This window comes from Orbicella faveolata, unplaced genomic scaffold (genome assembly GCF_042242905.1).
Source record: "Orbicella faveolata isolate gen_17 unplaced genomic scaffold, um_ofav_v1 contig_14, whole genome shotgun sequence".
Lineage (NCBI taxonomy): Eukaryota > Metazoa > Cnidaria > Anthozoa > Scleractinia > Merulinidae > Orbicella > Orbicella faveolata.
Window position 1 is genome coordinate 20,942,622 of NW_028301541.1, and position 22,379 is coordinate 20,965,000.

Below are 22,379 nucleotides of genomic sequence, written 5' to 3' on the forward strand. Positions count from 1 at the left end.
ACACTAGTATTACTTTTGCTGGTAGTGACGTTGATGAAATAAATAGTTGTATTAATCTTGATTTGGAGAGAATTCGTGTGTGGCTTGCAGCCAACAAACTAACTTTAAATATGACAAAGACAGAATTCCTTCTGATTGGTTCCAAGCAAAGGCTTTCAAATTTTACAGTGAATCCTACTGCTAATATCAACCAGTTTCCGATAAAACGAGTCTCAACTGTTAAAATCCTTAGGTGTACACATTGATGAAAATCTTACTTGGGAGTGTCATATCAATGAGCTTTCCAAAAAGATTGCTTCTGGCATTAGCGCCATTAAACGTATTAGGTATTCGGTCCCATATAAGACTTTACTTTCCGTTTACAATTCATTAGTCCAACCTCATCTCGATTACTGCAGTTCGGTGTGGGGATCCTGTTCTAAAACTCTTTCTCAAAAGTTACAAAAATTACAAAATCGGGCAGCACACATCATAACTTTTTCAAATTACGATCGTAATACTGATGAATTGTTGAGGATGGTCAACTGGGTTAAACTGGACCGTCAACGCCTTGTTAATAAATCAATAATGATGTACAAGATTGTAAATAATATGGTTCCGGAATATCTTTGTTCATGCTTTGTCTTCTGTTCCGATACTTTGACTTATAAGCTAAGAGATAGTGATGGTACGCTTGCTATCCCACAGCCCCACACTAATTACTGTAAAAGAAGTCTTTCTTACAGCGGAGTTGTACTATGGAATAGTCTGCCCTTGAATATTAGACAATCGCTCTCCCTTAATCAATTTAAATCTAAGTTGAAGAACTATGATTTTGACAGTGGTCTTATATAAATTTTATTTTGTTTTTATACACAGCTTCCTTGTAAAGCAGGTTTTTATCATTTCTCTTATTCTAGTAGTTATTTACAATATTAAATTAGTTAGGTAGTTAGATTTATTTAAATTAAATATTGTATAGTCTAAATAAAGATTTTACCTTTACCTTTACCTTACTCATCCTAGTCTCTTTTGGTAAATTGGGGGGGGGGGGGGAGGGGGGGTCGAGTAAATGGTAACTAGCCAATCTGAATGGAACTTACAGTACCATCAGGCATTTTTGCTTCCATTTGCACAAACCATTGACAAACCAGTTTTTCAGGCACAAATGGTAAACAACCAATGAATATCATTGTTTCTAACAATATGTTGTACATAAAACTATAATATGTACACTGGTAATATAAGCAAACAGGTTTAAACAAAATCTGAGCGACAACACAGTCTCCAAGTTGATATTCTGGACACCAAATTTTCAAATCTTATTCTGCAAGTAACATCATCAAGAAATGAATACAAACCTGTTTGTCTTCATTGATCAGCTTTGTCATTCCACTAAGAAGAACTGGGCCCATCATGTTAATAACTTTATCAGAACTCCACAGACAGATATGGTGAACAAACTGGACAGCATACACACGCAACTTGCCATTTAGGTCCTTGCCAAACAAGCTATCAAAAATAATCTGTGTATGACAACAACAACAATTTTTTTTTCAAGCCTAAAAATGATACTGACGAGGATATTTTGTTGGGGAAGGAAATGTTTTATGTGTCAATTTGTCATCAGAATAAACTTTCACATTCCTCACCAGCAATCAGAACAGGTCTGTGAAATATCTCATCACACGACAAGTACCACAACTCTAAATTCACTGCTAAACTGCACAATAACAAGTAAGTGCTGCCAGGAACTTTTATACATTGAAAAAATAAAATGATCAAGTTAGGACAAAGAAATCATTAGGCAATGTTTCAGTCAAAATCAGACAAATTCACCAGCTGTTTTGTTGCAGTTGTCTCTTCAGTGCCTGTAACACCTACTGTGGGCAGTGTTTTTGCTAACACCTTAGTTAGATTTCTACCTAGAACTGTTAATAACCAAGTGAGCTTGCTTATTTTATTTGCTGTAATTTATATATTTATCTTGACATATATACCTGAAGACAAGCAGGAAACTGATCTGCAGCTCGTCTGGATCTCAGAAGGTAAGGATATATTCTCTGCTTCAGTCTAATCCCAGCTGGGGACCTCTTCTGGTCTGCTGGGATTTGTGCTGCCTGGAACACACAAAATAAATTATTCTACAAAAGACTACCGGTAATAATTATTTTACCTTGAGATTTAAACAATAAAAGATGCAAACTGTGCTCAACGGAGATCCACTTAAAGGAGCTAGTCAAGGTTTGCGCATCTTGAAAAGTTTAGTTCACATTTTTCAAGTTTAACATTTGTAATCCATGTTAATCTTCTCCATCCATAACCATCCTTGCTCCTTTATGGTCTGTCATTATCTCTTCAGCATTTTTCTGTTTTAAGTAGTAAACTATTATTTTCAGGTTTCCTTCAATTTTAAGGTACATGTAATTTTGTACATGGCCAAGACAACTCAAAGCACCGAGACTGTGTTCCTTAAACCTCAGTTTCTAGAGTGTGAAAGGACAATGGAGAAGATGAAACCATCTTACAGGAAACTTTGCTACTTCCACGATTCCATCAATGTGTCCTTGCTTAGTAGACAGTTCTGGTCCAGTTGGAAACTCTTGAACTGTGTTATCCAATGATCCAGTTGTTAATAAAATAATAAATAACTTTATTCAGTTTTATTAATGTATTACTGTACCTGCTGTGCTGATCCAGCAATGGATGTAGTTCCTTGGAACATGCCAAACATCTTGTTTACAACCTTGGGATTTTCAAAGTCTGTAGAGCTGAAATGTAAGTTGCCAATGATAAGTACACATATATGATTTGCTATAATCCCGACGCGGCTGTTAACGAGGGAAACTCAAGTTAAAATTGACAGACACATGATCAATGTTATGAAGAGTATTCAACATTGAAGGGGGAGGGTAAAAAGTAATGTATGAAGTATTGTTTAATAGGTTACACATTTAAACATAAACATTTTGGAGATTTGGCAAGATTGAAGTCCCTGACTTTTTGTATACATGTTTTTCTTTTTCGTCTGTATTTTATCGCTTTTTTTGTTGGGGGAGGCAGTGTCACAATGCACAATGCATAACTTTATATTTCCCTGTCTTTTTCACATATTAAGAGCTAATCCTTACCTTGATATTCTTTTCAATTCATGATCTGCTGTGTCCAGTACACTGTTATTAAAGAACAAATAAAACACAAATTATATTATAATTTTGCTTTTTGTTTGACATTCTTCAAACCAGGTTGATTTTCCTTTTCATATCGGAAACCAGGAAAATTACAAATATATGTAATTAACAAATTAAGGGGGCTAGGTCACGCTATTTTAGGTAATTTTGTTTAATTTTTTTAATTATGAGATCTAAACATCAAATTGGCAGAGCAAAAGTCTTTCATTTGCAAAATCACAGCCACATAACAACTGAGAATGATTTTCCAGCTGTGTAAATGACATTTTGATATAAACTGATATAAATTTGAAAAAAGGTAGGCCGATGTTTTTCAAATTTACCCAAATACAACCCATTTTAATCCTCTCCAGTTTTGTCCATCCATATTCCTTCTTGGCGTTCCTGTGTTTTGTTTGAGATCTTCTATAGTTTTGAACCATTTTTTGTGATATTTTAGTCAATTCTATGACCATTTGATCAAAGCTGAAATTGTTTAAAATTGTGTGACCTAGCCCCTCGAAACCAAGTTGATTTGAATCCCAAGGCTCATCAAAGATGTCCAGGTTTCATGCTGTTCTCTTATCTAGGTCTTGTTTTGGCTTTCTTGTAAGAAAGTTTACAATCCAGTGGAGCGTTGGTAAATTCAGGCTCTCAAATTGCTACTCATGTTTACGCCCTCACCCTCACCCTCCCCCCCCCACCCCCTCCCCCGCCCCCTCCCCCCCAAAAAATACACCTGATCGCAGGCTACTGCTCATGTAGAACCTCAAACAAGAAAGCCTGTGAGCAGGCTACTCTGGTGTCTGTAGAATGAGGTGATGAGAACTTTTACCTGTGTCGAGTATCTCCTGTGGCAGCCAGGAAATGGCAAATCACGTCACTGGGCTCAAATAAATCACGTGCCAAGAATTTAAGAGCTCCAAGCTTCATCTGAAAAAAAAAGCATTAAGGAAAAGATATCAAGATTAACAGCAAAGGTTTGTTTCTGACATCACTTCATAGATTAGCAAATGTTTCGATACAGTAACTATAAAGACGTATTCAATTTGAAATCATATCCTGACCGCCAGCTCCACACAGTCTGCTTGTAATATGTCAGGTATGAAAGACCGTGTTTGATCACATTTCCAACCACCATGAAGAGAGTTGAAAATACAATGCATGGCGGAGTATTTTTGACGAACTTCGAGGTGTTTGGAAATGTGGTCAAACACTGTCTTGAATATTTGACATATCTTCTTAATCAAAACTAAAACTAAGGAGAAAACAGAGAAAATCATAACAATCGGTGGTAATTAAGATCTGCAGATATCCAAACACCATCACGGTCATGATTTACTTATTAAGTTTAAACTTAAAATTATATTTGAGTTTGAGAATGTGTGTGGTATGGCTTAAGTCCTCTTCAGACCCATTATTTAATGTGCACAAATATAATAAACCTGTTCTAGCTTTTTTGACTCCAAAGGAGAATCAGCAGTGACACGTTTCACTGCAGCCACACTCATCCCTGGTGGAGCCAAGGAGTCTGGAGAAGAAGCTGAGGTTTGTTCTGATTCTGCTGTGTCTGATTCAGAGCCTGGTGTGTCCACACTTGGTTGCTTTGATGTGGTGCTGAAATTAACAATAGGGATTTTAAGAAAAAAATGACGGCAACAGCTACGGGAATGTTGCTAAACAAAAGGTTTAGTGAGCAGAACAACAGTTGTGCATGTGCATTATAATTTTTTGCACATTTCTCTGCTGTCCTCTGCAAAACAACGTGAAATGACCAAATTCTGCATTGTCTGGAGAACATGAACCACAACAACTAAGATTTTAAACTTTTATTTCAAAGTTATCGCTGTGTCCCAGATTCAGTTTCATGAGAGTTTTGACAGCGATAAACAAAGTAAATGACTTTAGGGTACTGCAAGAATCATACTAGGTAAAATATAAAATAATTTTTCATTAGCATTGCCAAGGTGATTACTTAAACTCCCTAATAGATTGCAATAATTTGGTTCCATTGTTGTGACCTGCAGGCTAAATGTCATGGTTGAAGAGTGAACAGGCTTTCAACAATCACACTTTCTTATCTATTTGTAAATAAATATTATAGTTTTGTAATTGGAGAAAATTTCTAGTGCTAGACTAGAAAGTAAATCAGTTCACTTAATTTATTAATATTCTATATATTACGAAAATGAGGTAATTGTCTAATTAAAGTACAAAAGTGGATTTGCTGATTTCAAATGAGAATAAATTAAACAAAATTACTTCAGTCTGTTGTTAAGAAAATAAATTAAAGGTTAAACGTGAATGCCGTATCGTAACATTGAACCTGTTAAAGAACATTGAAACAGTTTGTAAGGTTTTTTTCTTTTTTCTTTTCTTTTTTTCGAGCTCTGTATTTTTTAAAGATAATTCACAAACCTGTATGGCATCAACAGAACATCAAGAAGAAAGTCCAACAATATCCCAGCCACTACTGGCTTTTCTTTGAATTCAAACATCTTCTGTCTTTCATCTATGGAATCTGGAATCTTCATTTGGCCCAATACTGGTAAAACCAGTTGAAGAAGGCTGAGAGATGAAAAGGAGTTGTATTTCTCATCAATCTACATTTACATATAACTTGGAAGTTGAATTATTAAATGACGTTATTTTATTATCAGCCAGGGGTTAATTTCAATCGTTAAAAAGTCCCTAGTGAAGCATTCCTCTGACTCTTGGAAAATTATGTGCAATGTTTTTATTCCAGTTCTTTGCAATGCGCTGATTATGCATACATGGATAATATCATTCTCTCTTCCTGTTGAAAACTTTAATTATCCTGATGCCTGGTAATTTCATTACCTTCCAGGTAAAATTTTCCATTCTCCTGAAACAGCGCTTATGAAAGTTGTCAACCCTGAGTGGCTCATGTCTCATTTTTAAAAAAAAAGGGCGCTAAAAATTATTCACAATCACTAGAACCAAAAATGAAATAAATCACAGGCACTGGAAGACTGAGGGTGCTTTCCTTTATGCCAAAAATTCCAGAAATTTTGGTCGCAAGTCAAGTGGAAAGGTCTATTTTGGTTTGGCTCAACAGGATTATTCAGAACCACCTCCAAAGGTGGTCAGCTTTAATTGGTCTGACCAGTTGGACCAAAATTTGCCATTCCATTTTCAACTGACAAATCAGTTCGTTACCCTACTTCTCTTCATTAGATTTCAACTTACGTAGGAGATTGAGGAAATGAACAGAAAATGGTAAGAGCCATTTCTTTCAGTTGGCCAGGTTTAATCAAAAAATGAGGTTCTATTTTGCTTGGTTAATCACACGGGTCTCTGACTGGTTGGCCCAGCATAATGGAAAGTACTCTAAGTGTCTGACCCAACCTGTCATCATCCTTGACATATTCACAGTAAAATTAATTACTAGCCACAAAACATCTCACCAGTCTTGTTGAGGCTGTGGCTTATCTTGAATACATTTAATTAGTAGTGGTGCCAATTCCATTTGTGTTTCTGGTGGTAGTCTTGGGAAACCCATCCTTAGGTACAAGATTGCAAAGTTCTATAACACAGTATGTAGAAACAAAATTACCAGTCATAGATGTTACACATTCATTTGACCCTTACAAATTGAGTGACAGTACCTGACACTGACACCCACGATGTTGCTTTGCTGCACTAGCCCATCTATCAAATATTACAATTTTTTCGAGGTCTAATTTTGCCCCCATTCAATTATCCCTGTCACTTGAAAACCCAAGTACCCCTTAGTATTTGTACACCTACTGTAGGCAAAGAGAGGTAGTACAAGAGTAGAGTGTCTTTATCAAAAGCACAGTACAATAATCCTGGCCAGGGCTTGAACCCTGAGCGTTTCAATCCAGGGTGTAGAATACTACAGTAATCATTTAGTCAACATTAAAAGACCTAAGATGAAAAAGCAAGGGCAGGGCTGTCATTAAGGGCCGTAACCCATAACACCTGTTATGGCTGAGTATAATTGATTTTCCCTTGATGCTTCCATTTGATAGCATTAACCCACAAAGAAACAAATTTACTACCGGTGTGGAGAACAAGGTCACAGGAGACTTAAACCTTAATGACAGCCCTGAAGAGAGCATAAATTTGTTTGTATCACATCATTCAATTTATTCTGACTATTTTATTCTTGCAGGGTAGTATCATGGTCTACAACATTTTGGATAAGAATTAACTATAATTTCAGTCTATACTTACAGCTACAAAGGCTGGAATTGAAACATCCTAAAAACAAACAGTGAAGGATATTGAAGAGTCAGATGCATTTCACTTATTACATTAAATTTCCATACAAAACAGTTCCCTGAGACTAAAGACATGAGCACTCTCTCACCACAGTCAAATAATTATTTTGTAGTAACACACAGGATAACAACGTTGTAAGGCAGTGAAGGTCAGGATTTGTTATCAGTCAGGATTAGTGAACTCCAGTGTGAAGTACATGTAGGCAGCAAATAGTTTTCTGTATAAAGCAAAATTGTCACCAGCACTTTTTGAAAGCCTTCAAAAACCTTAATCCCATCCCATGTCTTTTGCAGTTAGTTGAATGTGTGTCTTTAATCTAAATGCAACAAATGCTTGAAATTTTGTCACAAGCAAATTATTTTTAAAAAGCCAAACCAGAGAACTTTCAAAAATAAATATTTATTAGTGCAGTGTGCATGCATTTTTATCCCTAATATATTTTCTTCTTTTGTTTCCTTTTTTGAAAAATCAAAAGTAGAGAATAAATCAAGGATAAAAACGCCTATCCACTGCACTGGTGTAATTCTTACAACTCCGATTTGACTTAATTAACTTACTTGATACTGCAAGAGCAATGAATCCACAGGGAGTTGAATCTTTGGCCGGCTCTTTAAACGCTTATTGAGATGAGTCAACAAGGTCATCACCTATGGTGATTTAAAGAATACAAGTTAACATAATGAAACAACGTTAAGTTGAAAGTTATTGCTAGAAAGAGCAACTTAACATTAGTAAGATAGCCAGGTTTGTTAATTGTATCTAGTATCTCTTGGAGATGTGACGACCTAATGTTTAGCATGGTGGACTCTAAATGATTGCAGCAGTAGATGGGTTCAAGACCTGCCGGGGATGTTACATTACTCTCCATCCCACAGTGCCTCTCTCCACCCAAGTCTATAAACCAGGTACCAGTAAACATGCTAACGCTGGGGGTAGCCCTCCAAAAGGCTGGGGGGTTAAAATACTCCTTGTGACTTAATCCTGCATTCAGAAAATAGGATAAACAATGATTCCAAGGCCCACATAGCCTTAAGCAGCCTTATCTAGACTAGTAAAATGACAATGTTACATACTGGTTACACAGGCTGCCCTCCAGTCCTCACAAATTTGCAGATCCTTCTAGGTTGCGGGAAAGTTGGCTCCCCATCCCCCTCCCCTCCCCTCCACCTCCCTTCCCAAACACGCTCACTATACCACCAGCAGCGAACCTCAGTAAAATCTCCCGAGTGGAACCATGTTTTCGCTATATTGTAATATAGCACTCTCAAACATGGCCATATTATGATTACTAATTATAAGGCGACCTTTCCAGCCCTGGCAACAGAATTTTGCAATTTAGCCAATGTCTAAAGTTGAAAAAAGCACCCGTGGCAATGACGCGACCGGCGTCTAATAGGCTTATATATTAAAAAGCTTAATAAACTCGAAAATATAAAGTTGGGAAAGAGAAATATAAAAAGGAAAACAACTAAATCTGGGAGGAAATTACGCTTAATAGTAAATATAAAATTAAAACATTACTTCCTTTTCGTTTACCTTATTTTTGACTTCTTGGTGTGGGCTAGCAACTTTTAGTAAAAGAGGACACAAGAAGGTTTTAACTGTTTTCTCAAGTTGGTCGTCTGTTTCAGCTGAAGCGACTCGGAGAAATACCCTTTCAAGGAGTTCTAGAAAAAACGAAAATGTTACTGACACATTCTTTGTTTAGACTTTGTTTGTTTCCTCGTGTTTTAGCCCAAGGTGGCCGATATACTAAATGGTAAGAACATTAATTTGTAATTTACCGAGTTCATCTTTCGCGCTAGCCGCCATCTTGTGTTCGCTGAACGCGTGACTTTCGAGAGCGAAACAGCTGACTCAGTATGATTGCGTGAAATTCTTTGCGATTCTTCCGCTCATGTTGCCCGCGCGCGTCCGCGCGGATTCCGCGCGGTTTCTCTTCTCTCTTTTTCGTTCAGAAATCGATATAGTTCATTGGAAAACGTGATTTTAAAATTATCTTCGAACAAATGAGATACGTAAAAAAATTCTCATTTGGGTACCCCATTAAATGACGCATAAAAGAGTTACATTTTGGTCGAAAATGGGGTATAGATTTTGACCATTCTAGCGATTTTAGGGTGAAATAGGATTTGTTTTTCACACTGGCCAGCCTTGAATGGGGTATGATGTCTAGATGAATAAACTTTTTTCCCTCATTTATACCAAGGAATCTTTAAGCCTTTTTCTCTTGCTAATGGAATCGGAAGCCATTGATGGTCAGCTCGCGTATTTAGAGACGTGTACTGATTTTAGAGTTCTGAAATAGGGTATCGATTTCTTAGAGCAGGTCTCAAATAAGGTATCAAAAATCACTGAAATGGGGTAAGGTGAAAGAATGTGAAGTGCATAGCACGAGCGAGTTTCTCGCCTGCTGGTCGCGCGAAAATTAGGCCGAGCGGACGGGAGGGTGCGCAGTGTAATGCGTGCTCTCCTGACACCCCTGCCAAAAATTTCGCGTAATACCCCCTGCAAAAATATTGAAAAGTTCTCCGGCTTGCACGTTTCTACTTTTTGAAGACTGACATAGCAGTTCTACCGTCGGTCTGAAGTACTTTTAACATAAGATTGAACTGCAATTTAAAATTTTCAAGAAAAAGTTGGAACACGCAGTCGAGCACGCAGTATCCTGCAAAAGTAACGCGATGGTCATGTGCCTGTCACATGAGCTGAATTATTTCGAAATACCATAAACAAAGACGCTCCAAGTGCTGTGAATTTCACGATAAAACTTTGCTGGGTTAACTAACTAGAAAGCTAAATTTTGGTCTCTAATTTTGTGAGTTTTAGTCTGCGACAAGCCATATTGACATATTATGACATCTCCATCAAAGGAAATCTATATTTACCGCAAGCCGTCCGTTACTCGCTCTTGCTCAAGTGATCTGGGAACTGTTCAGGAAGAAAGAGAGGACGACATGGAGCGAAGGTCGGTGTTTGAGGGTTCGCTTGGAGAAGAAGAACAGACTTCTGAAGAACTTCGTACAGACTCAGATACAGGACACATATTGGAACGCAGCCCTCAACCGAGTCCACGTTTACGAGCAGTCATGAAAACAAAGATAAAATATCACTACATGAATCCATTCCAAAAATTTCGAGCGAGACGGCGGAAACCTTGGAAACTGGTCGTTCAGATTGTAAAAGTTTTCCTTATAACTATCCAGGTATGAGTAAATAACTCAAGAAAGTTAGAGAAACTCAACAGCTTCCTTTCTATTAAAAACAGTGACGTATGAGGGAAACAAACGGCGGAGTTTTTGATCAACAACAGGTTGTGGCGTATTCAAAATTTAAACTTTGTGAACCCCGCACAAGTTGCTAGTGGGTTAAGTCCCCTCTATGGTCAACTAAGAAGCAACTGAATGTATAAAGTCGATTGATCTACTCTTTTTGACAACTGAGGAAATTGTTTTCTCATATCTACACTCTCCCCCACCCCCCCTCCCCCCTCTCTCTTGCACTGGTTCTGAGAAGTTTCCGCAACGAAATGTTTGATTTTGAAATATTTACATCCAAATAAACCAATCTCGGCTTGTAGGAAAGATTTCTTTGTGAATTAGACATTATCTTGTTTACAGGTTATATACGCCAAATATAATTTTGAAAAATTATTTTACATAAAGAGAAAGAGTTATGTACTAAATTAACTTATTACCAACCAATATAATATTTTTAGAATCAGGATGGTGATTTTCGTTTCTTTTTTTAAAGTTATCTCTTCTATTTATTTCTTATTTTAATATTGATGCTGAAAAACCCTTTTCAGGGATGCTCAATAAAGTGTATTTGTGCGATGCATGAAAAATAACTGAGAAGGTGCCCTTCAGCATCCCATCACTTGGCACTAAAACAAGGGTTAAGGGTCTTGTTGGACAGTTGGGACTGACTAAAGAAAGACTGATGGAAATGCCATGTAGAAATAAAGTTATCGTATTGTATCATATTGTATGGGTCCTGGGGGGGACTCCCTTCTAAAAAGGACGGGGGGTTCTTGTCAGAAGTTTTGAGAAGAACCCCTAATAGGCACTAATCTCCTGTTTTGGAGATGTGGCTTGAAATTTTTTTCACACCTAAGAGGTACCAATTCTAAAGCAACACGTTATCTCCTGTCATTTTTTTGGCTTGATATCCCAAAATGTACTGCAAGAGCGCCTGTTGTGCATCTTGTGAGGTACCAAAACCACTTTTCTTAACCCCTAAAAAGCACGAAAAGCACCCCCTTCCTTTTTACATGGGAGCGCCCCTGGTATATGGGACATATCTACATCACCAGACAAGTGTAAATTGTTCAACTTTCAGTCATTATGTTGTTCCAGCAAATATCCATACCCCCAAGGAACGTTTGTTGTTTTGAACCCCCTTCCCCCCATCAGTGGAAATTTCAGGTTAGCTTCATACTTTCGACATACTTTAGAGCTTTCTCTTTCAGCATAATTTTCGATCCCCAAACCTGTCAGAATTTCCAATGATCTTCCATTGGTTACAGATATTTAAATGGCACCAAACATCTCTCATTGTCAACATCTAACACCCTGTATTTTACTACATAAATAGACTGAAGTATTTTTGGTTAACTGTTAATTTACAGATTTGTTTGTTTGGATTGGATCGCTTTTCACTGGTAACATTCCTGGAAAATAATCACACTGCCTTGAAACACTTGTTTCTTAAAGACTATCAAAGCAAGGGCCCAGAATCGGATGTTGTCGTGTACACAAGAAAAGAACTGTACGATCATCTTCACTATGCTCATGAACAGGTATGCCATAAATGTTTATTAAAGTCAGCACGCTTTCTCTGCAACAGGGCTCACTCAAAATAAGGGTCATAACCCTTAACACCTGTTACGGCTGAGTATGCTTGATTGACCCTCGATGTTACAGTTGAACTTTCCTGTTCACTTGATAGAATTCACCCACAAAGTAACAAGTTCTCAAAACTTAACTCAAAACTTAACCACAGCCCTCCAAAAACGGCAGTATGGATGTGAAGGAGTTTGAGCAAGATGTCACATCACAATCCATTCTGATCTAATAATCATCTCACCATACTCCCTGCCTGATTTTGAGAGAAGCACAGATTATTATGGCCAGCAATCTAAAAAGCTTTTTTGGTGACTACAAGCAGTCCTGGTTTTTCTCAGTCTGTCAAACTGTCAGATTTCACCTGGCCTTTTTTTTTGGATGAAAAATGCTGATTGCTATAAATTACTTAAAATCAGTTCTAAATTTTGCTATGGTCAAATCTTCAATTCAATTCTCTGAGCCCCATTCTGTTTCCACAGCACTCTAAGCCCAGTGAAATGCCTCTTGAGTGCTTTCAGCACAGTTCCCGCGATGACGTCACTAGAAACCCAAGCCAGATCCCACTTTGCAAGATCATGAGCATTATAAGAAATTACAACTTCAAGTGCGTGTAGAATACAGGGGATTTTATCAATCAAAATAATTTTTGCGCTGGTCTGAGTGATTGGGAAAACTAGTCGAAAAAATTGGGGGGGCTGGTTGCACTAAATATTAATTAATTAACTAAATATTGATTTGATAATGATACTCAAGAATCTCAGTTCTTTATAAATAGCTAACTACTAATGAAAGGACTTTAGCAAACTTATGATTTCTTGTGTTTCATAGTCATCAAAACTCTTCCTACTTTGAAGTTTTGGTTTATTATATTTCCTTATTACTGGGCAGCATTTTTAGTAGTCAAAAGTTTTTTCTGCCTTTTATTTTACAGTATTATCAAATTGGAACAGTCCCTCTTGGGACATACAACTATACAAAGATGGTCAATGGCACTGACCCTCCACGAGTGCAATTGTGTTACAGTTACTATGCCAATGGAGGGATTGTAAACAACACTTATGTGTTTAATCCCAACATAACTGAGGGTAAGAAAGATTGCTGACTGCGTTAATGAAAAGTTATTGGCTACTATGTACTTTGGATGGGTAGATTGACGTCAGTTTAAACAACCTATGATCCTGCTTGTGTCATGCAAAATGATTGGTATGTTGACCTCTAGTTTTGTCCTTATTTTTATAGTTTCAAAATTTTTCAATAATATATCAAATAGTTCAAGACTGTTTGGACCACATTTACAGACAGTTGTAAAGTTTTAAGTAATTTATATCAATGCAAACAGACCATGTTGGACCACACTTCTAAACACAGAGTAGAGGGTTCTCAATTGAAGCTATAAAAATAATGACAAAACAGAGGTCAACAGAAAAATCAATCGTACAAATCTCTGCTAATTAATATCAAATATCCAAACACCCTCCCAGTCATGATTTCCTTTGTATAAACTTGTTGAATTAAAAATAATTTTGCAAAAAGATGTTTCAAAACACTGCTACATTGCACACGTTTGTATTTTGTGTTTGAAAATGCATGCCATGAAGATACTACAAAAGAAATAGCAACTTGTTTTCTTTTTGATTTTGAGTAATAATATAAGGAATTAAGCGCAAATTTTTAAGAACTCCCAAGAAGTGCTTGGCTACACCTGATGCTTCTTTAAGCATTTCAATCTGTTGTCTTCTCAAAATTCCCTCAACTTGCTTTTTACAGAGGTCCTGTTACAGATGTTAAGCATGTCCAATGTCTGAATTTCAAAGTTTAATCTTTTTGAGTATACTAACGGAGAAACAACAACAGCAATTGATATTAAGTGTAAATTCTGGGAGAAATGTATACTCACTGTAAAAAAAGTCCAGAGGATCGTGGGTTCAAATCCCACCTGGGACTCGGATTTTTTTTCTGAGTGTACATTTCTCCCAGAATTTACATTAATTTTAATCTTTTTATGTAGTGTAATTTTGAAAGGGTCTTAGCTACACAATTGGGCATGTTTACCTTAATAATATAATTATGTAATTATTGAGATGTTTTTGCCTCTCCAGTCTGCATATCTTTAAGACGTCCTATTGATCATCAACACCTAGATATCAAAAACAACACCTTTAATCTTGGAAGGCAAGACTACACATGCTTGTTTTGTTTTTATTTGTTTGTTTGTTCATTTCATGATTTTTTTGTAATTATTTGATATTTATTTGTCAAATTTAAACATATTTATTATAACTGCCTTTTGTCATATAATTGCAAAGTCCACCCTTGGGATACTCTCTTATATAAGGGTTATGTCAGTTTTATAGTTATGTAGCTATAAAGCACCAAAGGGTGTGGTTTTTGAACTGTTTTTTAGGGTATGTCACTCTGGCCTTGAATCGGTGGGTTGTTTTTAGAATTTCAGATCTGAAATTAAAAGGACATTGAATTGTGGGTCAGGTCTGAAAGAGGGTATGGAAAATTGCAAATTGTGGTCTAAAATAGGGTAAGGGTTTCAAGACCCCAATCTGAATTCACCAATTTGGTCAGACAATGCCCAATGACCGACTGTTATTTCCAGCACTGACGATGTACATGTATGCTTGTGTCAGAGCAGAGTTGGATAATGTTATTGTCTAATATTATTCAAAATAGGCTTCGTCAAGTTACTATGAAGTTTTCTTTGAAGACAGTGAATTTGAAAAATGTCAAGGCCTGGGATAAGCCAGCATGTTATCAACTAAATGTGACGGTAAGCATACCTAAAATACTTTACATATGGGTTATTGGCCAAGCGTGAGGTCAAGATGGCTGGATGTTGGCTTAGTTAGTTATTTTATTTAATTTTTTTTTTTTTTGTATGTTTATGGACAGAGATGGAGTCAAGGTCCATAAACATGCGAAAACAGAAGCACGAAGCCAATATCCAGCCATCTTGACCGCAGAAGCTTGGTTAATAAAGGTCATTTAAAACAGTGTTCTCCTTTTCAGGCGGTAACCAGTAAAATTTACCACCTGTAGCATCACTCATTACCGCCTAAAATCCCTGGGAATTCTTGAAAATTCAACAGGTAAAGGAAAAAAAATATAGAACTTTGTTTCACTGACGTAATCGGTATTTTATCCTTGTAAAAGAATAAATAAACAGATTAAAAGATAAACTGCGCAGGCTATGGTTTGTAAGTACTATCTATGGCCTTCGAACTTCGAGGCAAGATCCGCGAATTTTTGGCAGGCTTTCTGCCACAGTTCCATCGTGACAGATGTCATTTCTTCGCACGTGCATCCATAGTTGTTTACGTTCAGTTTCTCCGTCATAATGGCAAGAAGTCACGAATGGAAACAGTTACAGTTCCATGAGCTTCCCGCCTAACTATCGGCTTTAGAAAACTGGTGTTGTTAAATTGACCAACATTCACGTGTGGTGATCGAAAACTTTAACTTCGTCACGAAATGCTCCACATTCAGGTCAAAAGTGTTTAAAATCTATTTTCAGATGACGTTTTGAGAGAATCCTTGACAATAAAACCCTTCCAGAACGTGAATGAAAACAAATACGCAGCGATTTCGTTTGGTTTTGAGACACAACCGCTGATATGTAGTGACGATTTATGTAAGCACAGCGAGGATACCCCGAATGTGGCTTTTGCCTATTTTTCTGTGACTTTAGGGCAAGAGAATTCAGACAAAGAATAAAACACTTAAAAAATGAAAATGCTGTTTGATTTCATTTGACATCTAAAGCCAAAGGTGTAAAATTAGTGAACGGTAATGTATATTAGATGGAGGTCTTTTCAAAGAAAATGTTTTTATTAGGAAACGACAACATCAGCGATGAAGTGGCTTTGCAACTTGAGAAAGAAACACCTGTCTTGGAAAGCACATCACCTACATTGATTTGAATTCCATGTAATGTACAGAGCAGACCTAATAAACAAGGCTGCGATTCACCCATGATTGCTTTACCGGTTTAAAGTGCTCTTTTACCTGTTGTACTGAAAACAAGGGAGAACCCTGTCATTTACTACATATGGAAGAAGAACACTATTTTCTTGTGTCACACAGCAGGTAACCCCTAGGGGTCAAGATAGCACCATCTTTCCCCCTCAGGTAGCCTGATCAATCACAGTGCAGGATTTGTTTCGTCTTGCATGCTCATATCGCAATTGTACCCACTTATGAAAATTACCTCATAAGCGATCAAAAATCAGAAACAATATTGAATAAATAAATATTATTATATTTTTTCTGTTTTTAGATTTTGTTTGACAATGTGAAACATGATGGTAAAATGCCTGTTGAGCTTGACATGAGTAACACGTGGTTACAGTGCAATAAAGCAAAAATCAAGGGACAAAACCACCTCAGTAAGCTTTATTATATCTACTAAAATTAATACAGATTACAACCAATTCTTCATCATAGGTTCATGTTAGAAGCCTGAATTTTAGCAGTCCTTCACTGTACTCTTTTTTTTTACATCTCAGCTTTAATTTTATTAAAATTAAAATTTTAGAGGTCAGGATACATAATTTATAAAAAAATTTATAGGTCCAGGGCGACTCCCATTTAAGAAAGACGGGGGCCCTCGTCATACCTTTTAGGCATTAAATAAGCGGTTTTGGTACCTCTTGGGGTATTCAGCTTCAAAAGGTTCACAGCAGGGCCTTTTGCAGTATCTTTTAGGGTATTTAACCGAAAAATATATGACAAGAGATAATGTGTTGTTTTAGAATTGGTATGTCTTACAGGTGAAAAGAATTTCAAGCCACGCCCACAAAACAGGATCTTGGTATCCCTTAGGGGTTTTTTTCAAAATTTCCGATGAGCAACCCCCTGTCCTTTTTATACAGGAGTTCCCCATGTGGAAAATTCACGTCTCTTGTGTGCAGGGAAGGCGGGAGAGGGTGGTAAGAATGTGAAAAGTGACAGGCGTGTTGAATTTCACCTAAGAATTCAATTATGAGAAGGCCAGTGAAATAGTCCCGTCAAACGGGGGCAATTGTTTGAGGGGGCATTTAATCGAGGGACAGCTATTGTTCAGTGAAATGCAGTGCAGGTACGATATGTGTAATCCTTCTTTGCTAAGACTTCAGGCAAAGAAGCAAGGTGGCAAGGTTCATATTTGGTTATAGTGAGTGGTATTTCCAGCTTTTCATGTTCAGTCAGCATTCTAAATTTTGATTTTGAAAGACTACAATATTGATCAACAATGACTTTTTAAAACATAAACAAGCGAATATCAATTAAAAGTTAATAGCTGACATTTTCATTGGTGTCATCCAAAAACTTAAACCATCTATAAACATGCAAATGGACTCGATTCGTGCAAAGGTTTTCTCTTGAAGAACTTGTGAGCCTTTGTTTTTGTGCTAATTTGTAGAGACTGTAAAATCTTCACATTAATTTATTCACTTTGCCTTGAGAATGGCGTCAGGATGATGCTGAAACATCGGCTATTGACTTTAATATTCGCTTGACTACAATATTGTCAGTGAAATGTAAATTTTCTATTTTCAATTTTTTTGTAGGGACACACATCATAACTGTAGCCTTAGTAGTATTTGACGCTATTGTTATCTTCATCTGTTCTGTTTCTCTGCTGCTATGCACAAGATCCATTTACAAATCGCTGAAGTTGGCTAAGGTAACACAGTCATATGAGTTTTAATAAATTAAAAGCCAATTTGAGGATTACTTTTATTTAGGTCATTGATATTTTTAAATATTTTTAAGGATCTGTCAAGAAACAATTCCTCAATCTTGGTCAGAATAAAATAATCAATTACAAACTGGCGCTAAACCCAAAAGGTGCCATTTTCTCCATCATTGAAATAGGGGGAGGGATGGGCTTAATTTTTCATTTAAACTGTCCAAGATTGTAGCTTAGTGGTCAGAGCAGGACCTGAAAATTAAATCAGACATTATAATCTAATGAATGTCACCATTTATTTTTCCTAAAGGAAACTGCCACATTTTTCAAGAATGAACTTAGCGAGGATTTTACATTCTCTGATTACCAGGAGTTTGTCAGCTTATGGTTTTTCGTCATCATGTTAAGTGACACTCTTACTATTGTGGGTTCAGTATACAAAATGGTCATTGATCAAAAGGTGAGTTCAAGAAGAGGATTAACCCCAATCAAAATTGATCGACAGATAGTTTCTCAATACAAAATTAATACATTGTGGATTAACTGCTTCATTAATATGCCACCAAATTCTTGAACTGACATTGTAAGAAACATGTAGTGATTATTGAGGAGAATTAGTCAGAATCAGTGTGATGAGACCAATAACTACAGCCTTTTTCAAGCCAGGTGGCTCAGAGTCCATTACCTAAGTCCAGTTTCTTAAGCGTAAAGCAACTAGGAAGGTCTCAGTGTCCTGCTCCTCTAGCACTGGATGGCTTGCAAAGTTCTTTATCTCATGTAGTCCCCACCCTTCCATCCTACTAGTATTTTACCGCTTTTACCAGGTTTACATAAGGCTTTGCCATACGTATTTTTACTGTCTGGTGTGCAAAAAAAAAGCCCCACGATTGCTAGCCTAGAACACAACATAATGATTGCAACCAGAAGTCAAATTCACATGTGCAATGTGGAGTCTCACACTTTAGCCGTTATTTTTTTAGATCTTACACAGATTTGAGTTCAATCTGAGTTATCAACTTAAACTCTTACTTTTTTGTTTGAGATTGCACAACTTTGTGTGAGGTTGCACAACGTTTTGTGTCAACAGCATATTAACTTATTTTCAGGAGCTCTATCTCATTTCTTAACTACTTCTTTCTTTCAGGATAGTGATTTCTACAACGTCAGCAGTCTTTTTCTTGGCACAGCAGTTCTTTTAGTGTGGATTGGCCTTCTTCGATTCTTGGGCTACTCCAAGAAATACAATGTAATGTCTCCAGTTACATGTATTGCCAACAGTATATGAATAAGTTAATTTGTTGTAAACAAGTTGAGTATTAAGACAGCCATCTTTCTTACCACGCTCAATTTTACCTCGCTAAAAAGATGTCTGTGATTCAACCTTTCTGATAAATTACGTACGTGTAGCTCCTCAGAGGTCGGGGTTGTCTCGAGGTTTTGAAGTGGATGCCATATTTTTGGATCAGAGTAGGCAGCTGATTTTTCCATGCAGTCCAACCTCTATAAAGCAACAACCTATTAAATGGCCACCCCTATAAGACGGCCAGTAATCAAAGTCCAGGTGAGGGCCTCCCTCTTGTTTTTACATCTATCAAACAGCCAGTCCCCTTTAAGCAGCCACTGTTCATTTCTGCGAGGGTGGCCTTTTAATAGGGGTTGAATGGTACCTGTACTTTTCTAAAGAATCAGACAAATAGCAAGTAGAGTAGCTAGAAGAGGTCATGAAAAAGATGAGATTCCCTTCTCACCAAGCAGAAAGAGGAGGGTATCTAAGTTTTGCAGTCCATGCTGATCAGAGAGTATGAAAAGTGACATCTGTTCACTCCCAGGCGCTTTGAATGTTAGCAAAGAATTCAATTGTGAGAAGGCCAGTGAAATAAACCTGGGGTAGTTCAGTTGCAGAAGAGCTCAGTTAAAGTAGCTAACCTCATTTGACAGTAAGCCAAGAAAACAACAAAGTCCTGTAGTATTGTCAACCCCCTTTGTTCACACACAACTTTAAAAGACCTGTAGTAAGTTAATCATCACTTTCCTCAATTCCTTGCAGGTTCTTTTAGTGACACTGAAGGCTGCTACTCCAAGTGTAGCCAGGTTCTGTGTCTGTGCCGCTCTTCTGTTTATTGGCTTTATGTTTTGCGGCTACATTGTTCTGGGTCCATTCCATCCTAAGGTAAAGTTCAAATTTAAGTTGACCTTAAAATGAGAATTAATATTTAGAGAGCAAGCCACAACAGCCTTAGCCGGTTTTCATGCGGGTCAACCTCTATCCTGGTTGAATTGGAATTTGGAGAAGTTGGTTTTGTGGATCCGGAGGGAGGAAAACCGGAGAAACCCGGAGAAAAACCCTCGGAGTAATACGAGAGCTAACAACAACCTCGACCCACTTAAGACACCGGCTTGAATTGAACTAGCCAACTTGCAATGCGCTAATAAATCTACTGCTCAGGTGCAGTTCCATGGTAACAGTTTGTCAGTTGAAAAAACATTGCTCCTGTAGACTATAAAGAGCAAATGTAGCAAAATAATGCTTCCGTAGTCCTGTGATCGATAATTAGTTTAGACTATATCTGTCTGGATTTATGACAACAGTGTTAATGAAAGTTTCACCATTTTTGCCGCAGCTCCAAAGTAGACGATATAAAAGTTCGAAGGAGTGCAGTTTGTTTTTCCTCCTCTCTTTTATTTTCCTTGTTGCGTTCTTTTACTTTTTTTCACATCACTTGTTACACATTATTTCCAGGCCTTAAGTCGTAAAATCAAGTTCTGTAGCTCACCTCGTACAAAAGAAGCAACATAAATTTCCATTCATATATCTAAGTAAAACTATCGTTTCCACTGTCCTGCAAATGTTTGAGTTGTCATTTAAATTTTGATTTCAGCAAGGATGTTGCAGGAGTAATTATTTTAAGTTGAATATTAAGTTTAATGGTTTTCCTGGAATCTAACTTGCATATGATATGCAAACCCTTTGATTAAAGCCCCGTCTACAATACGCCGGAGAAATTTGAAAACGTAGCTTTATTTCTACAGTTAGGCCTACCGTCTACACTAATCCGTCAAGGAAAAAGGAGCTTTTAGAAAACGCTCCTCAAACCAGGGGAACTTGAAAACGCCGGCTTTGCGTCTTAGTGTTGACGGAAAACATTTTGGAAATGGAGCTTTCCGATATTACGGTAATCGTGTGATTTCCCTGCCCGGTGCCAAATTGTTGCGTTTTCAAATTTCTTCGGCGTGGCGTGCACGGAAAACATTTGATGCGTTTTCAGAGTGAAAACGCCGTTTTCAAATTTCTCCTGCGTAGTGTAGATGGGGCCTTATAAAGTTCTTGTGAACATACTTTCAAATTTCGTCACTCATTCCTCTTGTTTGTTTTTAGTTCAAGACACTGACTATCACTGCAGAATGTTTGTACTCTATGATTAATGGAGATGATCTGTTCAACTCGTACGCTAAAATATCGTACGCCAAAAGTCCGTTGGGTGTGTGGATCTTCAGCAAGATTTATTTCTACATCTTTATCGGACTCTTCATTTATGTTGTTTTGAGTTTGTTCATTGGTATCATTGGAGACACATACGAAAGACTTAAGGTTTGTGGAATCTACAGTGCATTTATTTGTCACGTCACCAGGTTTAGTTACTTTCAGCCCCGGGGCCAGTTTCTCGAAAGCCCCGAAACTTTTCGGGCCTGCAAGACCATTTTTAGTTTTTAAAATCTGTATCTAAAAACAGAAAAGTGTATACACCTGAAAATTCTTGTATGAAGGGAACCTCTGGTCATACTAAGAATAGGTAAATAAAACAGTTCTGTAATAAGGTTTGAGATTTTCAGCTACGGCTTTCTGGGTGCGAAAACTTTTCGGGACCTTCAAGAAACGGGCCTCAGGGCCGGATTGTTAAAAAACCGGTTAACGCCAACCCAGGATTAAAAGTTAACCGAAGTATAAATGTTTCTTGTATAAATATGTTGTTCACTTCTTATGGTTTGTGTAGTTTGAGATTATTCAAGCTTTAAAATGAAGGACAAAGAATATGAACAGAAAATGTCACCGAAAAAAAATACAAAACTGAAATCAAATTTCTCGCTAATCCTGGGTTAGCTTAACCGGACTTTGAACAACGCGGCCGAACGATAAGCTTCCCGTAAGCTCCCCGTCCCCAAGTGAAATCTTCTTTCTAGTTGATTAATTTTGTATTAGTTTCTCCAAATTCACTTACCTGTAATGTTTTCCTTCAGGATTTAGGACACCTTCCTGAAACAAAGATCCAAAAGTTTCTGCATGAACCAGTAAATGCTGGTAGATCAGTTCGACACAAGGAATATCACCCTGGAACACAAACAGCGCCAGCAGACGCCATTGCAACGCCTCTACCAAGAGATGGGATAAGTCAACATGGGTGAGCATGACATTTTAAAATAATAAGAAATCTTCTT

General features: G+C 37.3%; 2 protein-coding genes across 2 annotated transcripts in view; one reads left to right on the forward strand and one right to left on the reverse strand.

The window, feature by feature from the left end:
- LOC110043778 (proteasome adapter and scaffold protein ECM29-like) overlaps positions 1–9,254 on the reverse strand; it is a 36,799-nt gene extending 27,545 nt beyond the window's left edge. The window contains exons 1-12 of the mRNA XM_089287015.1: positions 9,203–9,254; positions 8,955–9,085; positions 7,976–8,065; positions 7,371–7,397; positions 6,578–6,696; positions 5,568–5,717; positions 4,595–4,766; positions 3,985–4,082; positions 3,111–3,152; positions 2,663–2,750; positions 1,980–2,099; positions 1,341–1,505 (exon numbers count right to left, since the gene is read on the reverse strand). Coding sequence (XP_089143141.1) covers positions 1,341–1,505; positions 1,980–2,099; positions 2,663–2,750; positions 3,111–3,152; positions 3,985–4,082; positions 4,595–4,766; positions 5,568–5,717; positions 6,578–6,696; positions 7,371–7,397; positions 7,976–8,065; positions 8,955–9,085; positions 9,203–9,230 — 1,230 coding nt within the window. The 5' untranslated portion in view covers positions 9,231–9,254. The remainder of the gene's footprint in view (positions 1–1,340; positions 1,506–1,979; positions 2,100–2,662; positions 2,751–3,110; positions 3,153–3,984; positions 4,083–4,594; positions 4,767–5,567; positions 5,718–6,577; positions 6,697–7,370; positions 7,398–7,975; positions 8,066–8,954; positions 9,086–9,202) is intronic.
- A 683-nt stretch (positions 9,255–9,937) lies between these two features.
- The window catches only part of LOC110043777 (mucolipin-3-like), a 13,850-nt gene continuing 1,408 nt past the window's right edge, over positions 9,938–22,379 (forward strand). Inside the window, exons 1-12 of the mRNA XM_089287016.1 lie at positions 9,938–10,624; positions 12,049–12,219; positions 13,197–13,350; positions 14,365–14,437; positions 14,948–15,044; positions 16,551–16,659; positions 17,824–17,939; positions 18,256–18,405; positions 19,090–19,191; positions 19,993–20,115; positions 21,322–21,534; positions 22,182–22,342. Of these exons, the coding sequence (XP_089143142.1) occupies positions 10,274–10,624; positions 12,049–12,219; positions 13,197–13,350; positions 14,365–14,437; positions 14,948–15,044; positions 16,551–16,659; positions 17,824–17,939; positions 18,256–18,405; positions 19,090–19,191; positions 19,993–20,115; positions 21,322–21,534; positions 22,182–22,342 (1,820 nt within the window). The 5' untranslated portion in view covers positions 9,938–10,273. The remainder of the gene's footprint in view (positions 10,625–12,048; positions 12,220–13,196; positions 13,351–14,364; positions 14,438–14,947; positions 15,045–16,550; positions 16,660–17,823; positions 17,940–18,255; positions 18,406–19,089; positions 19,192–19,992; positions 20,116–21,321; positions 21,535–22,181; positions 22,343–22,379) is intronic.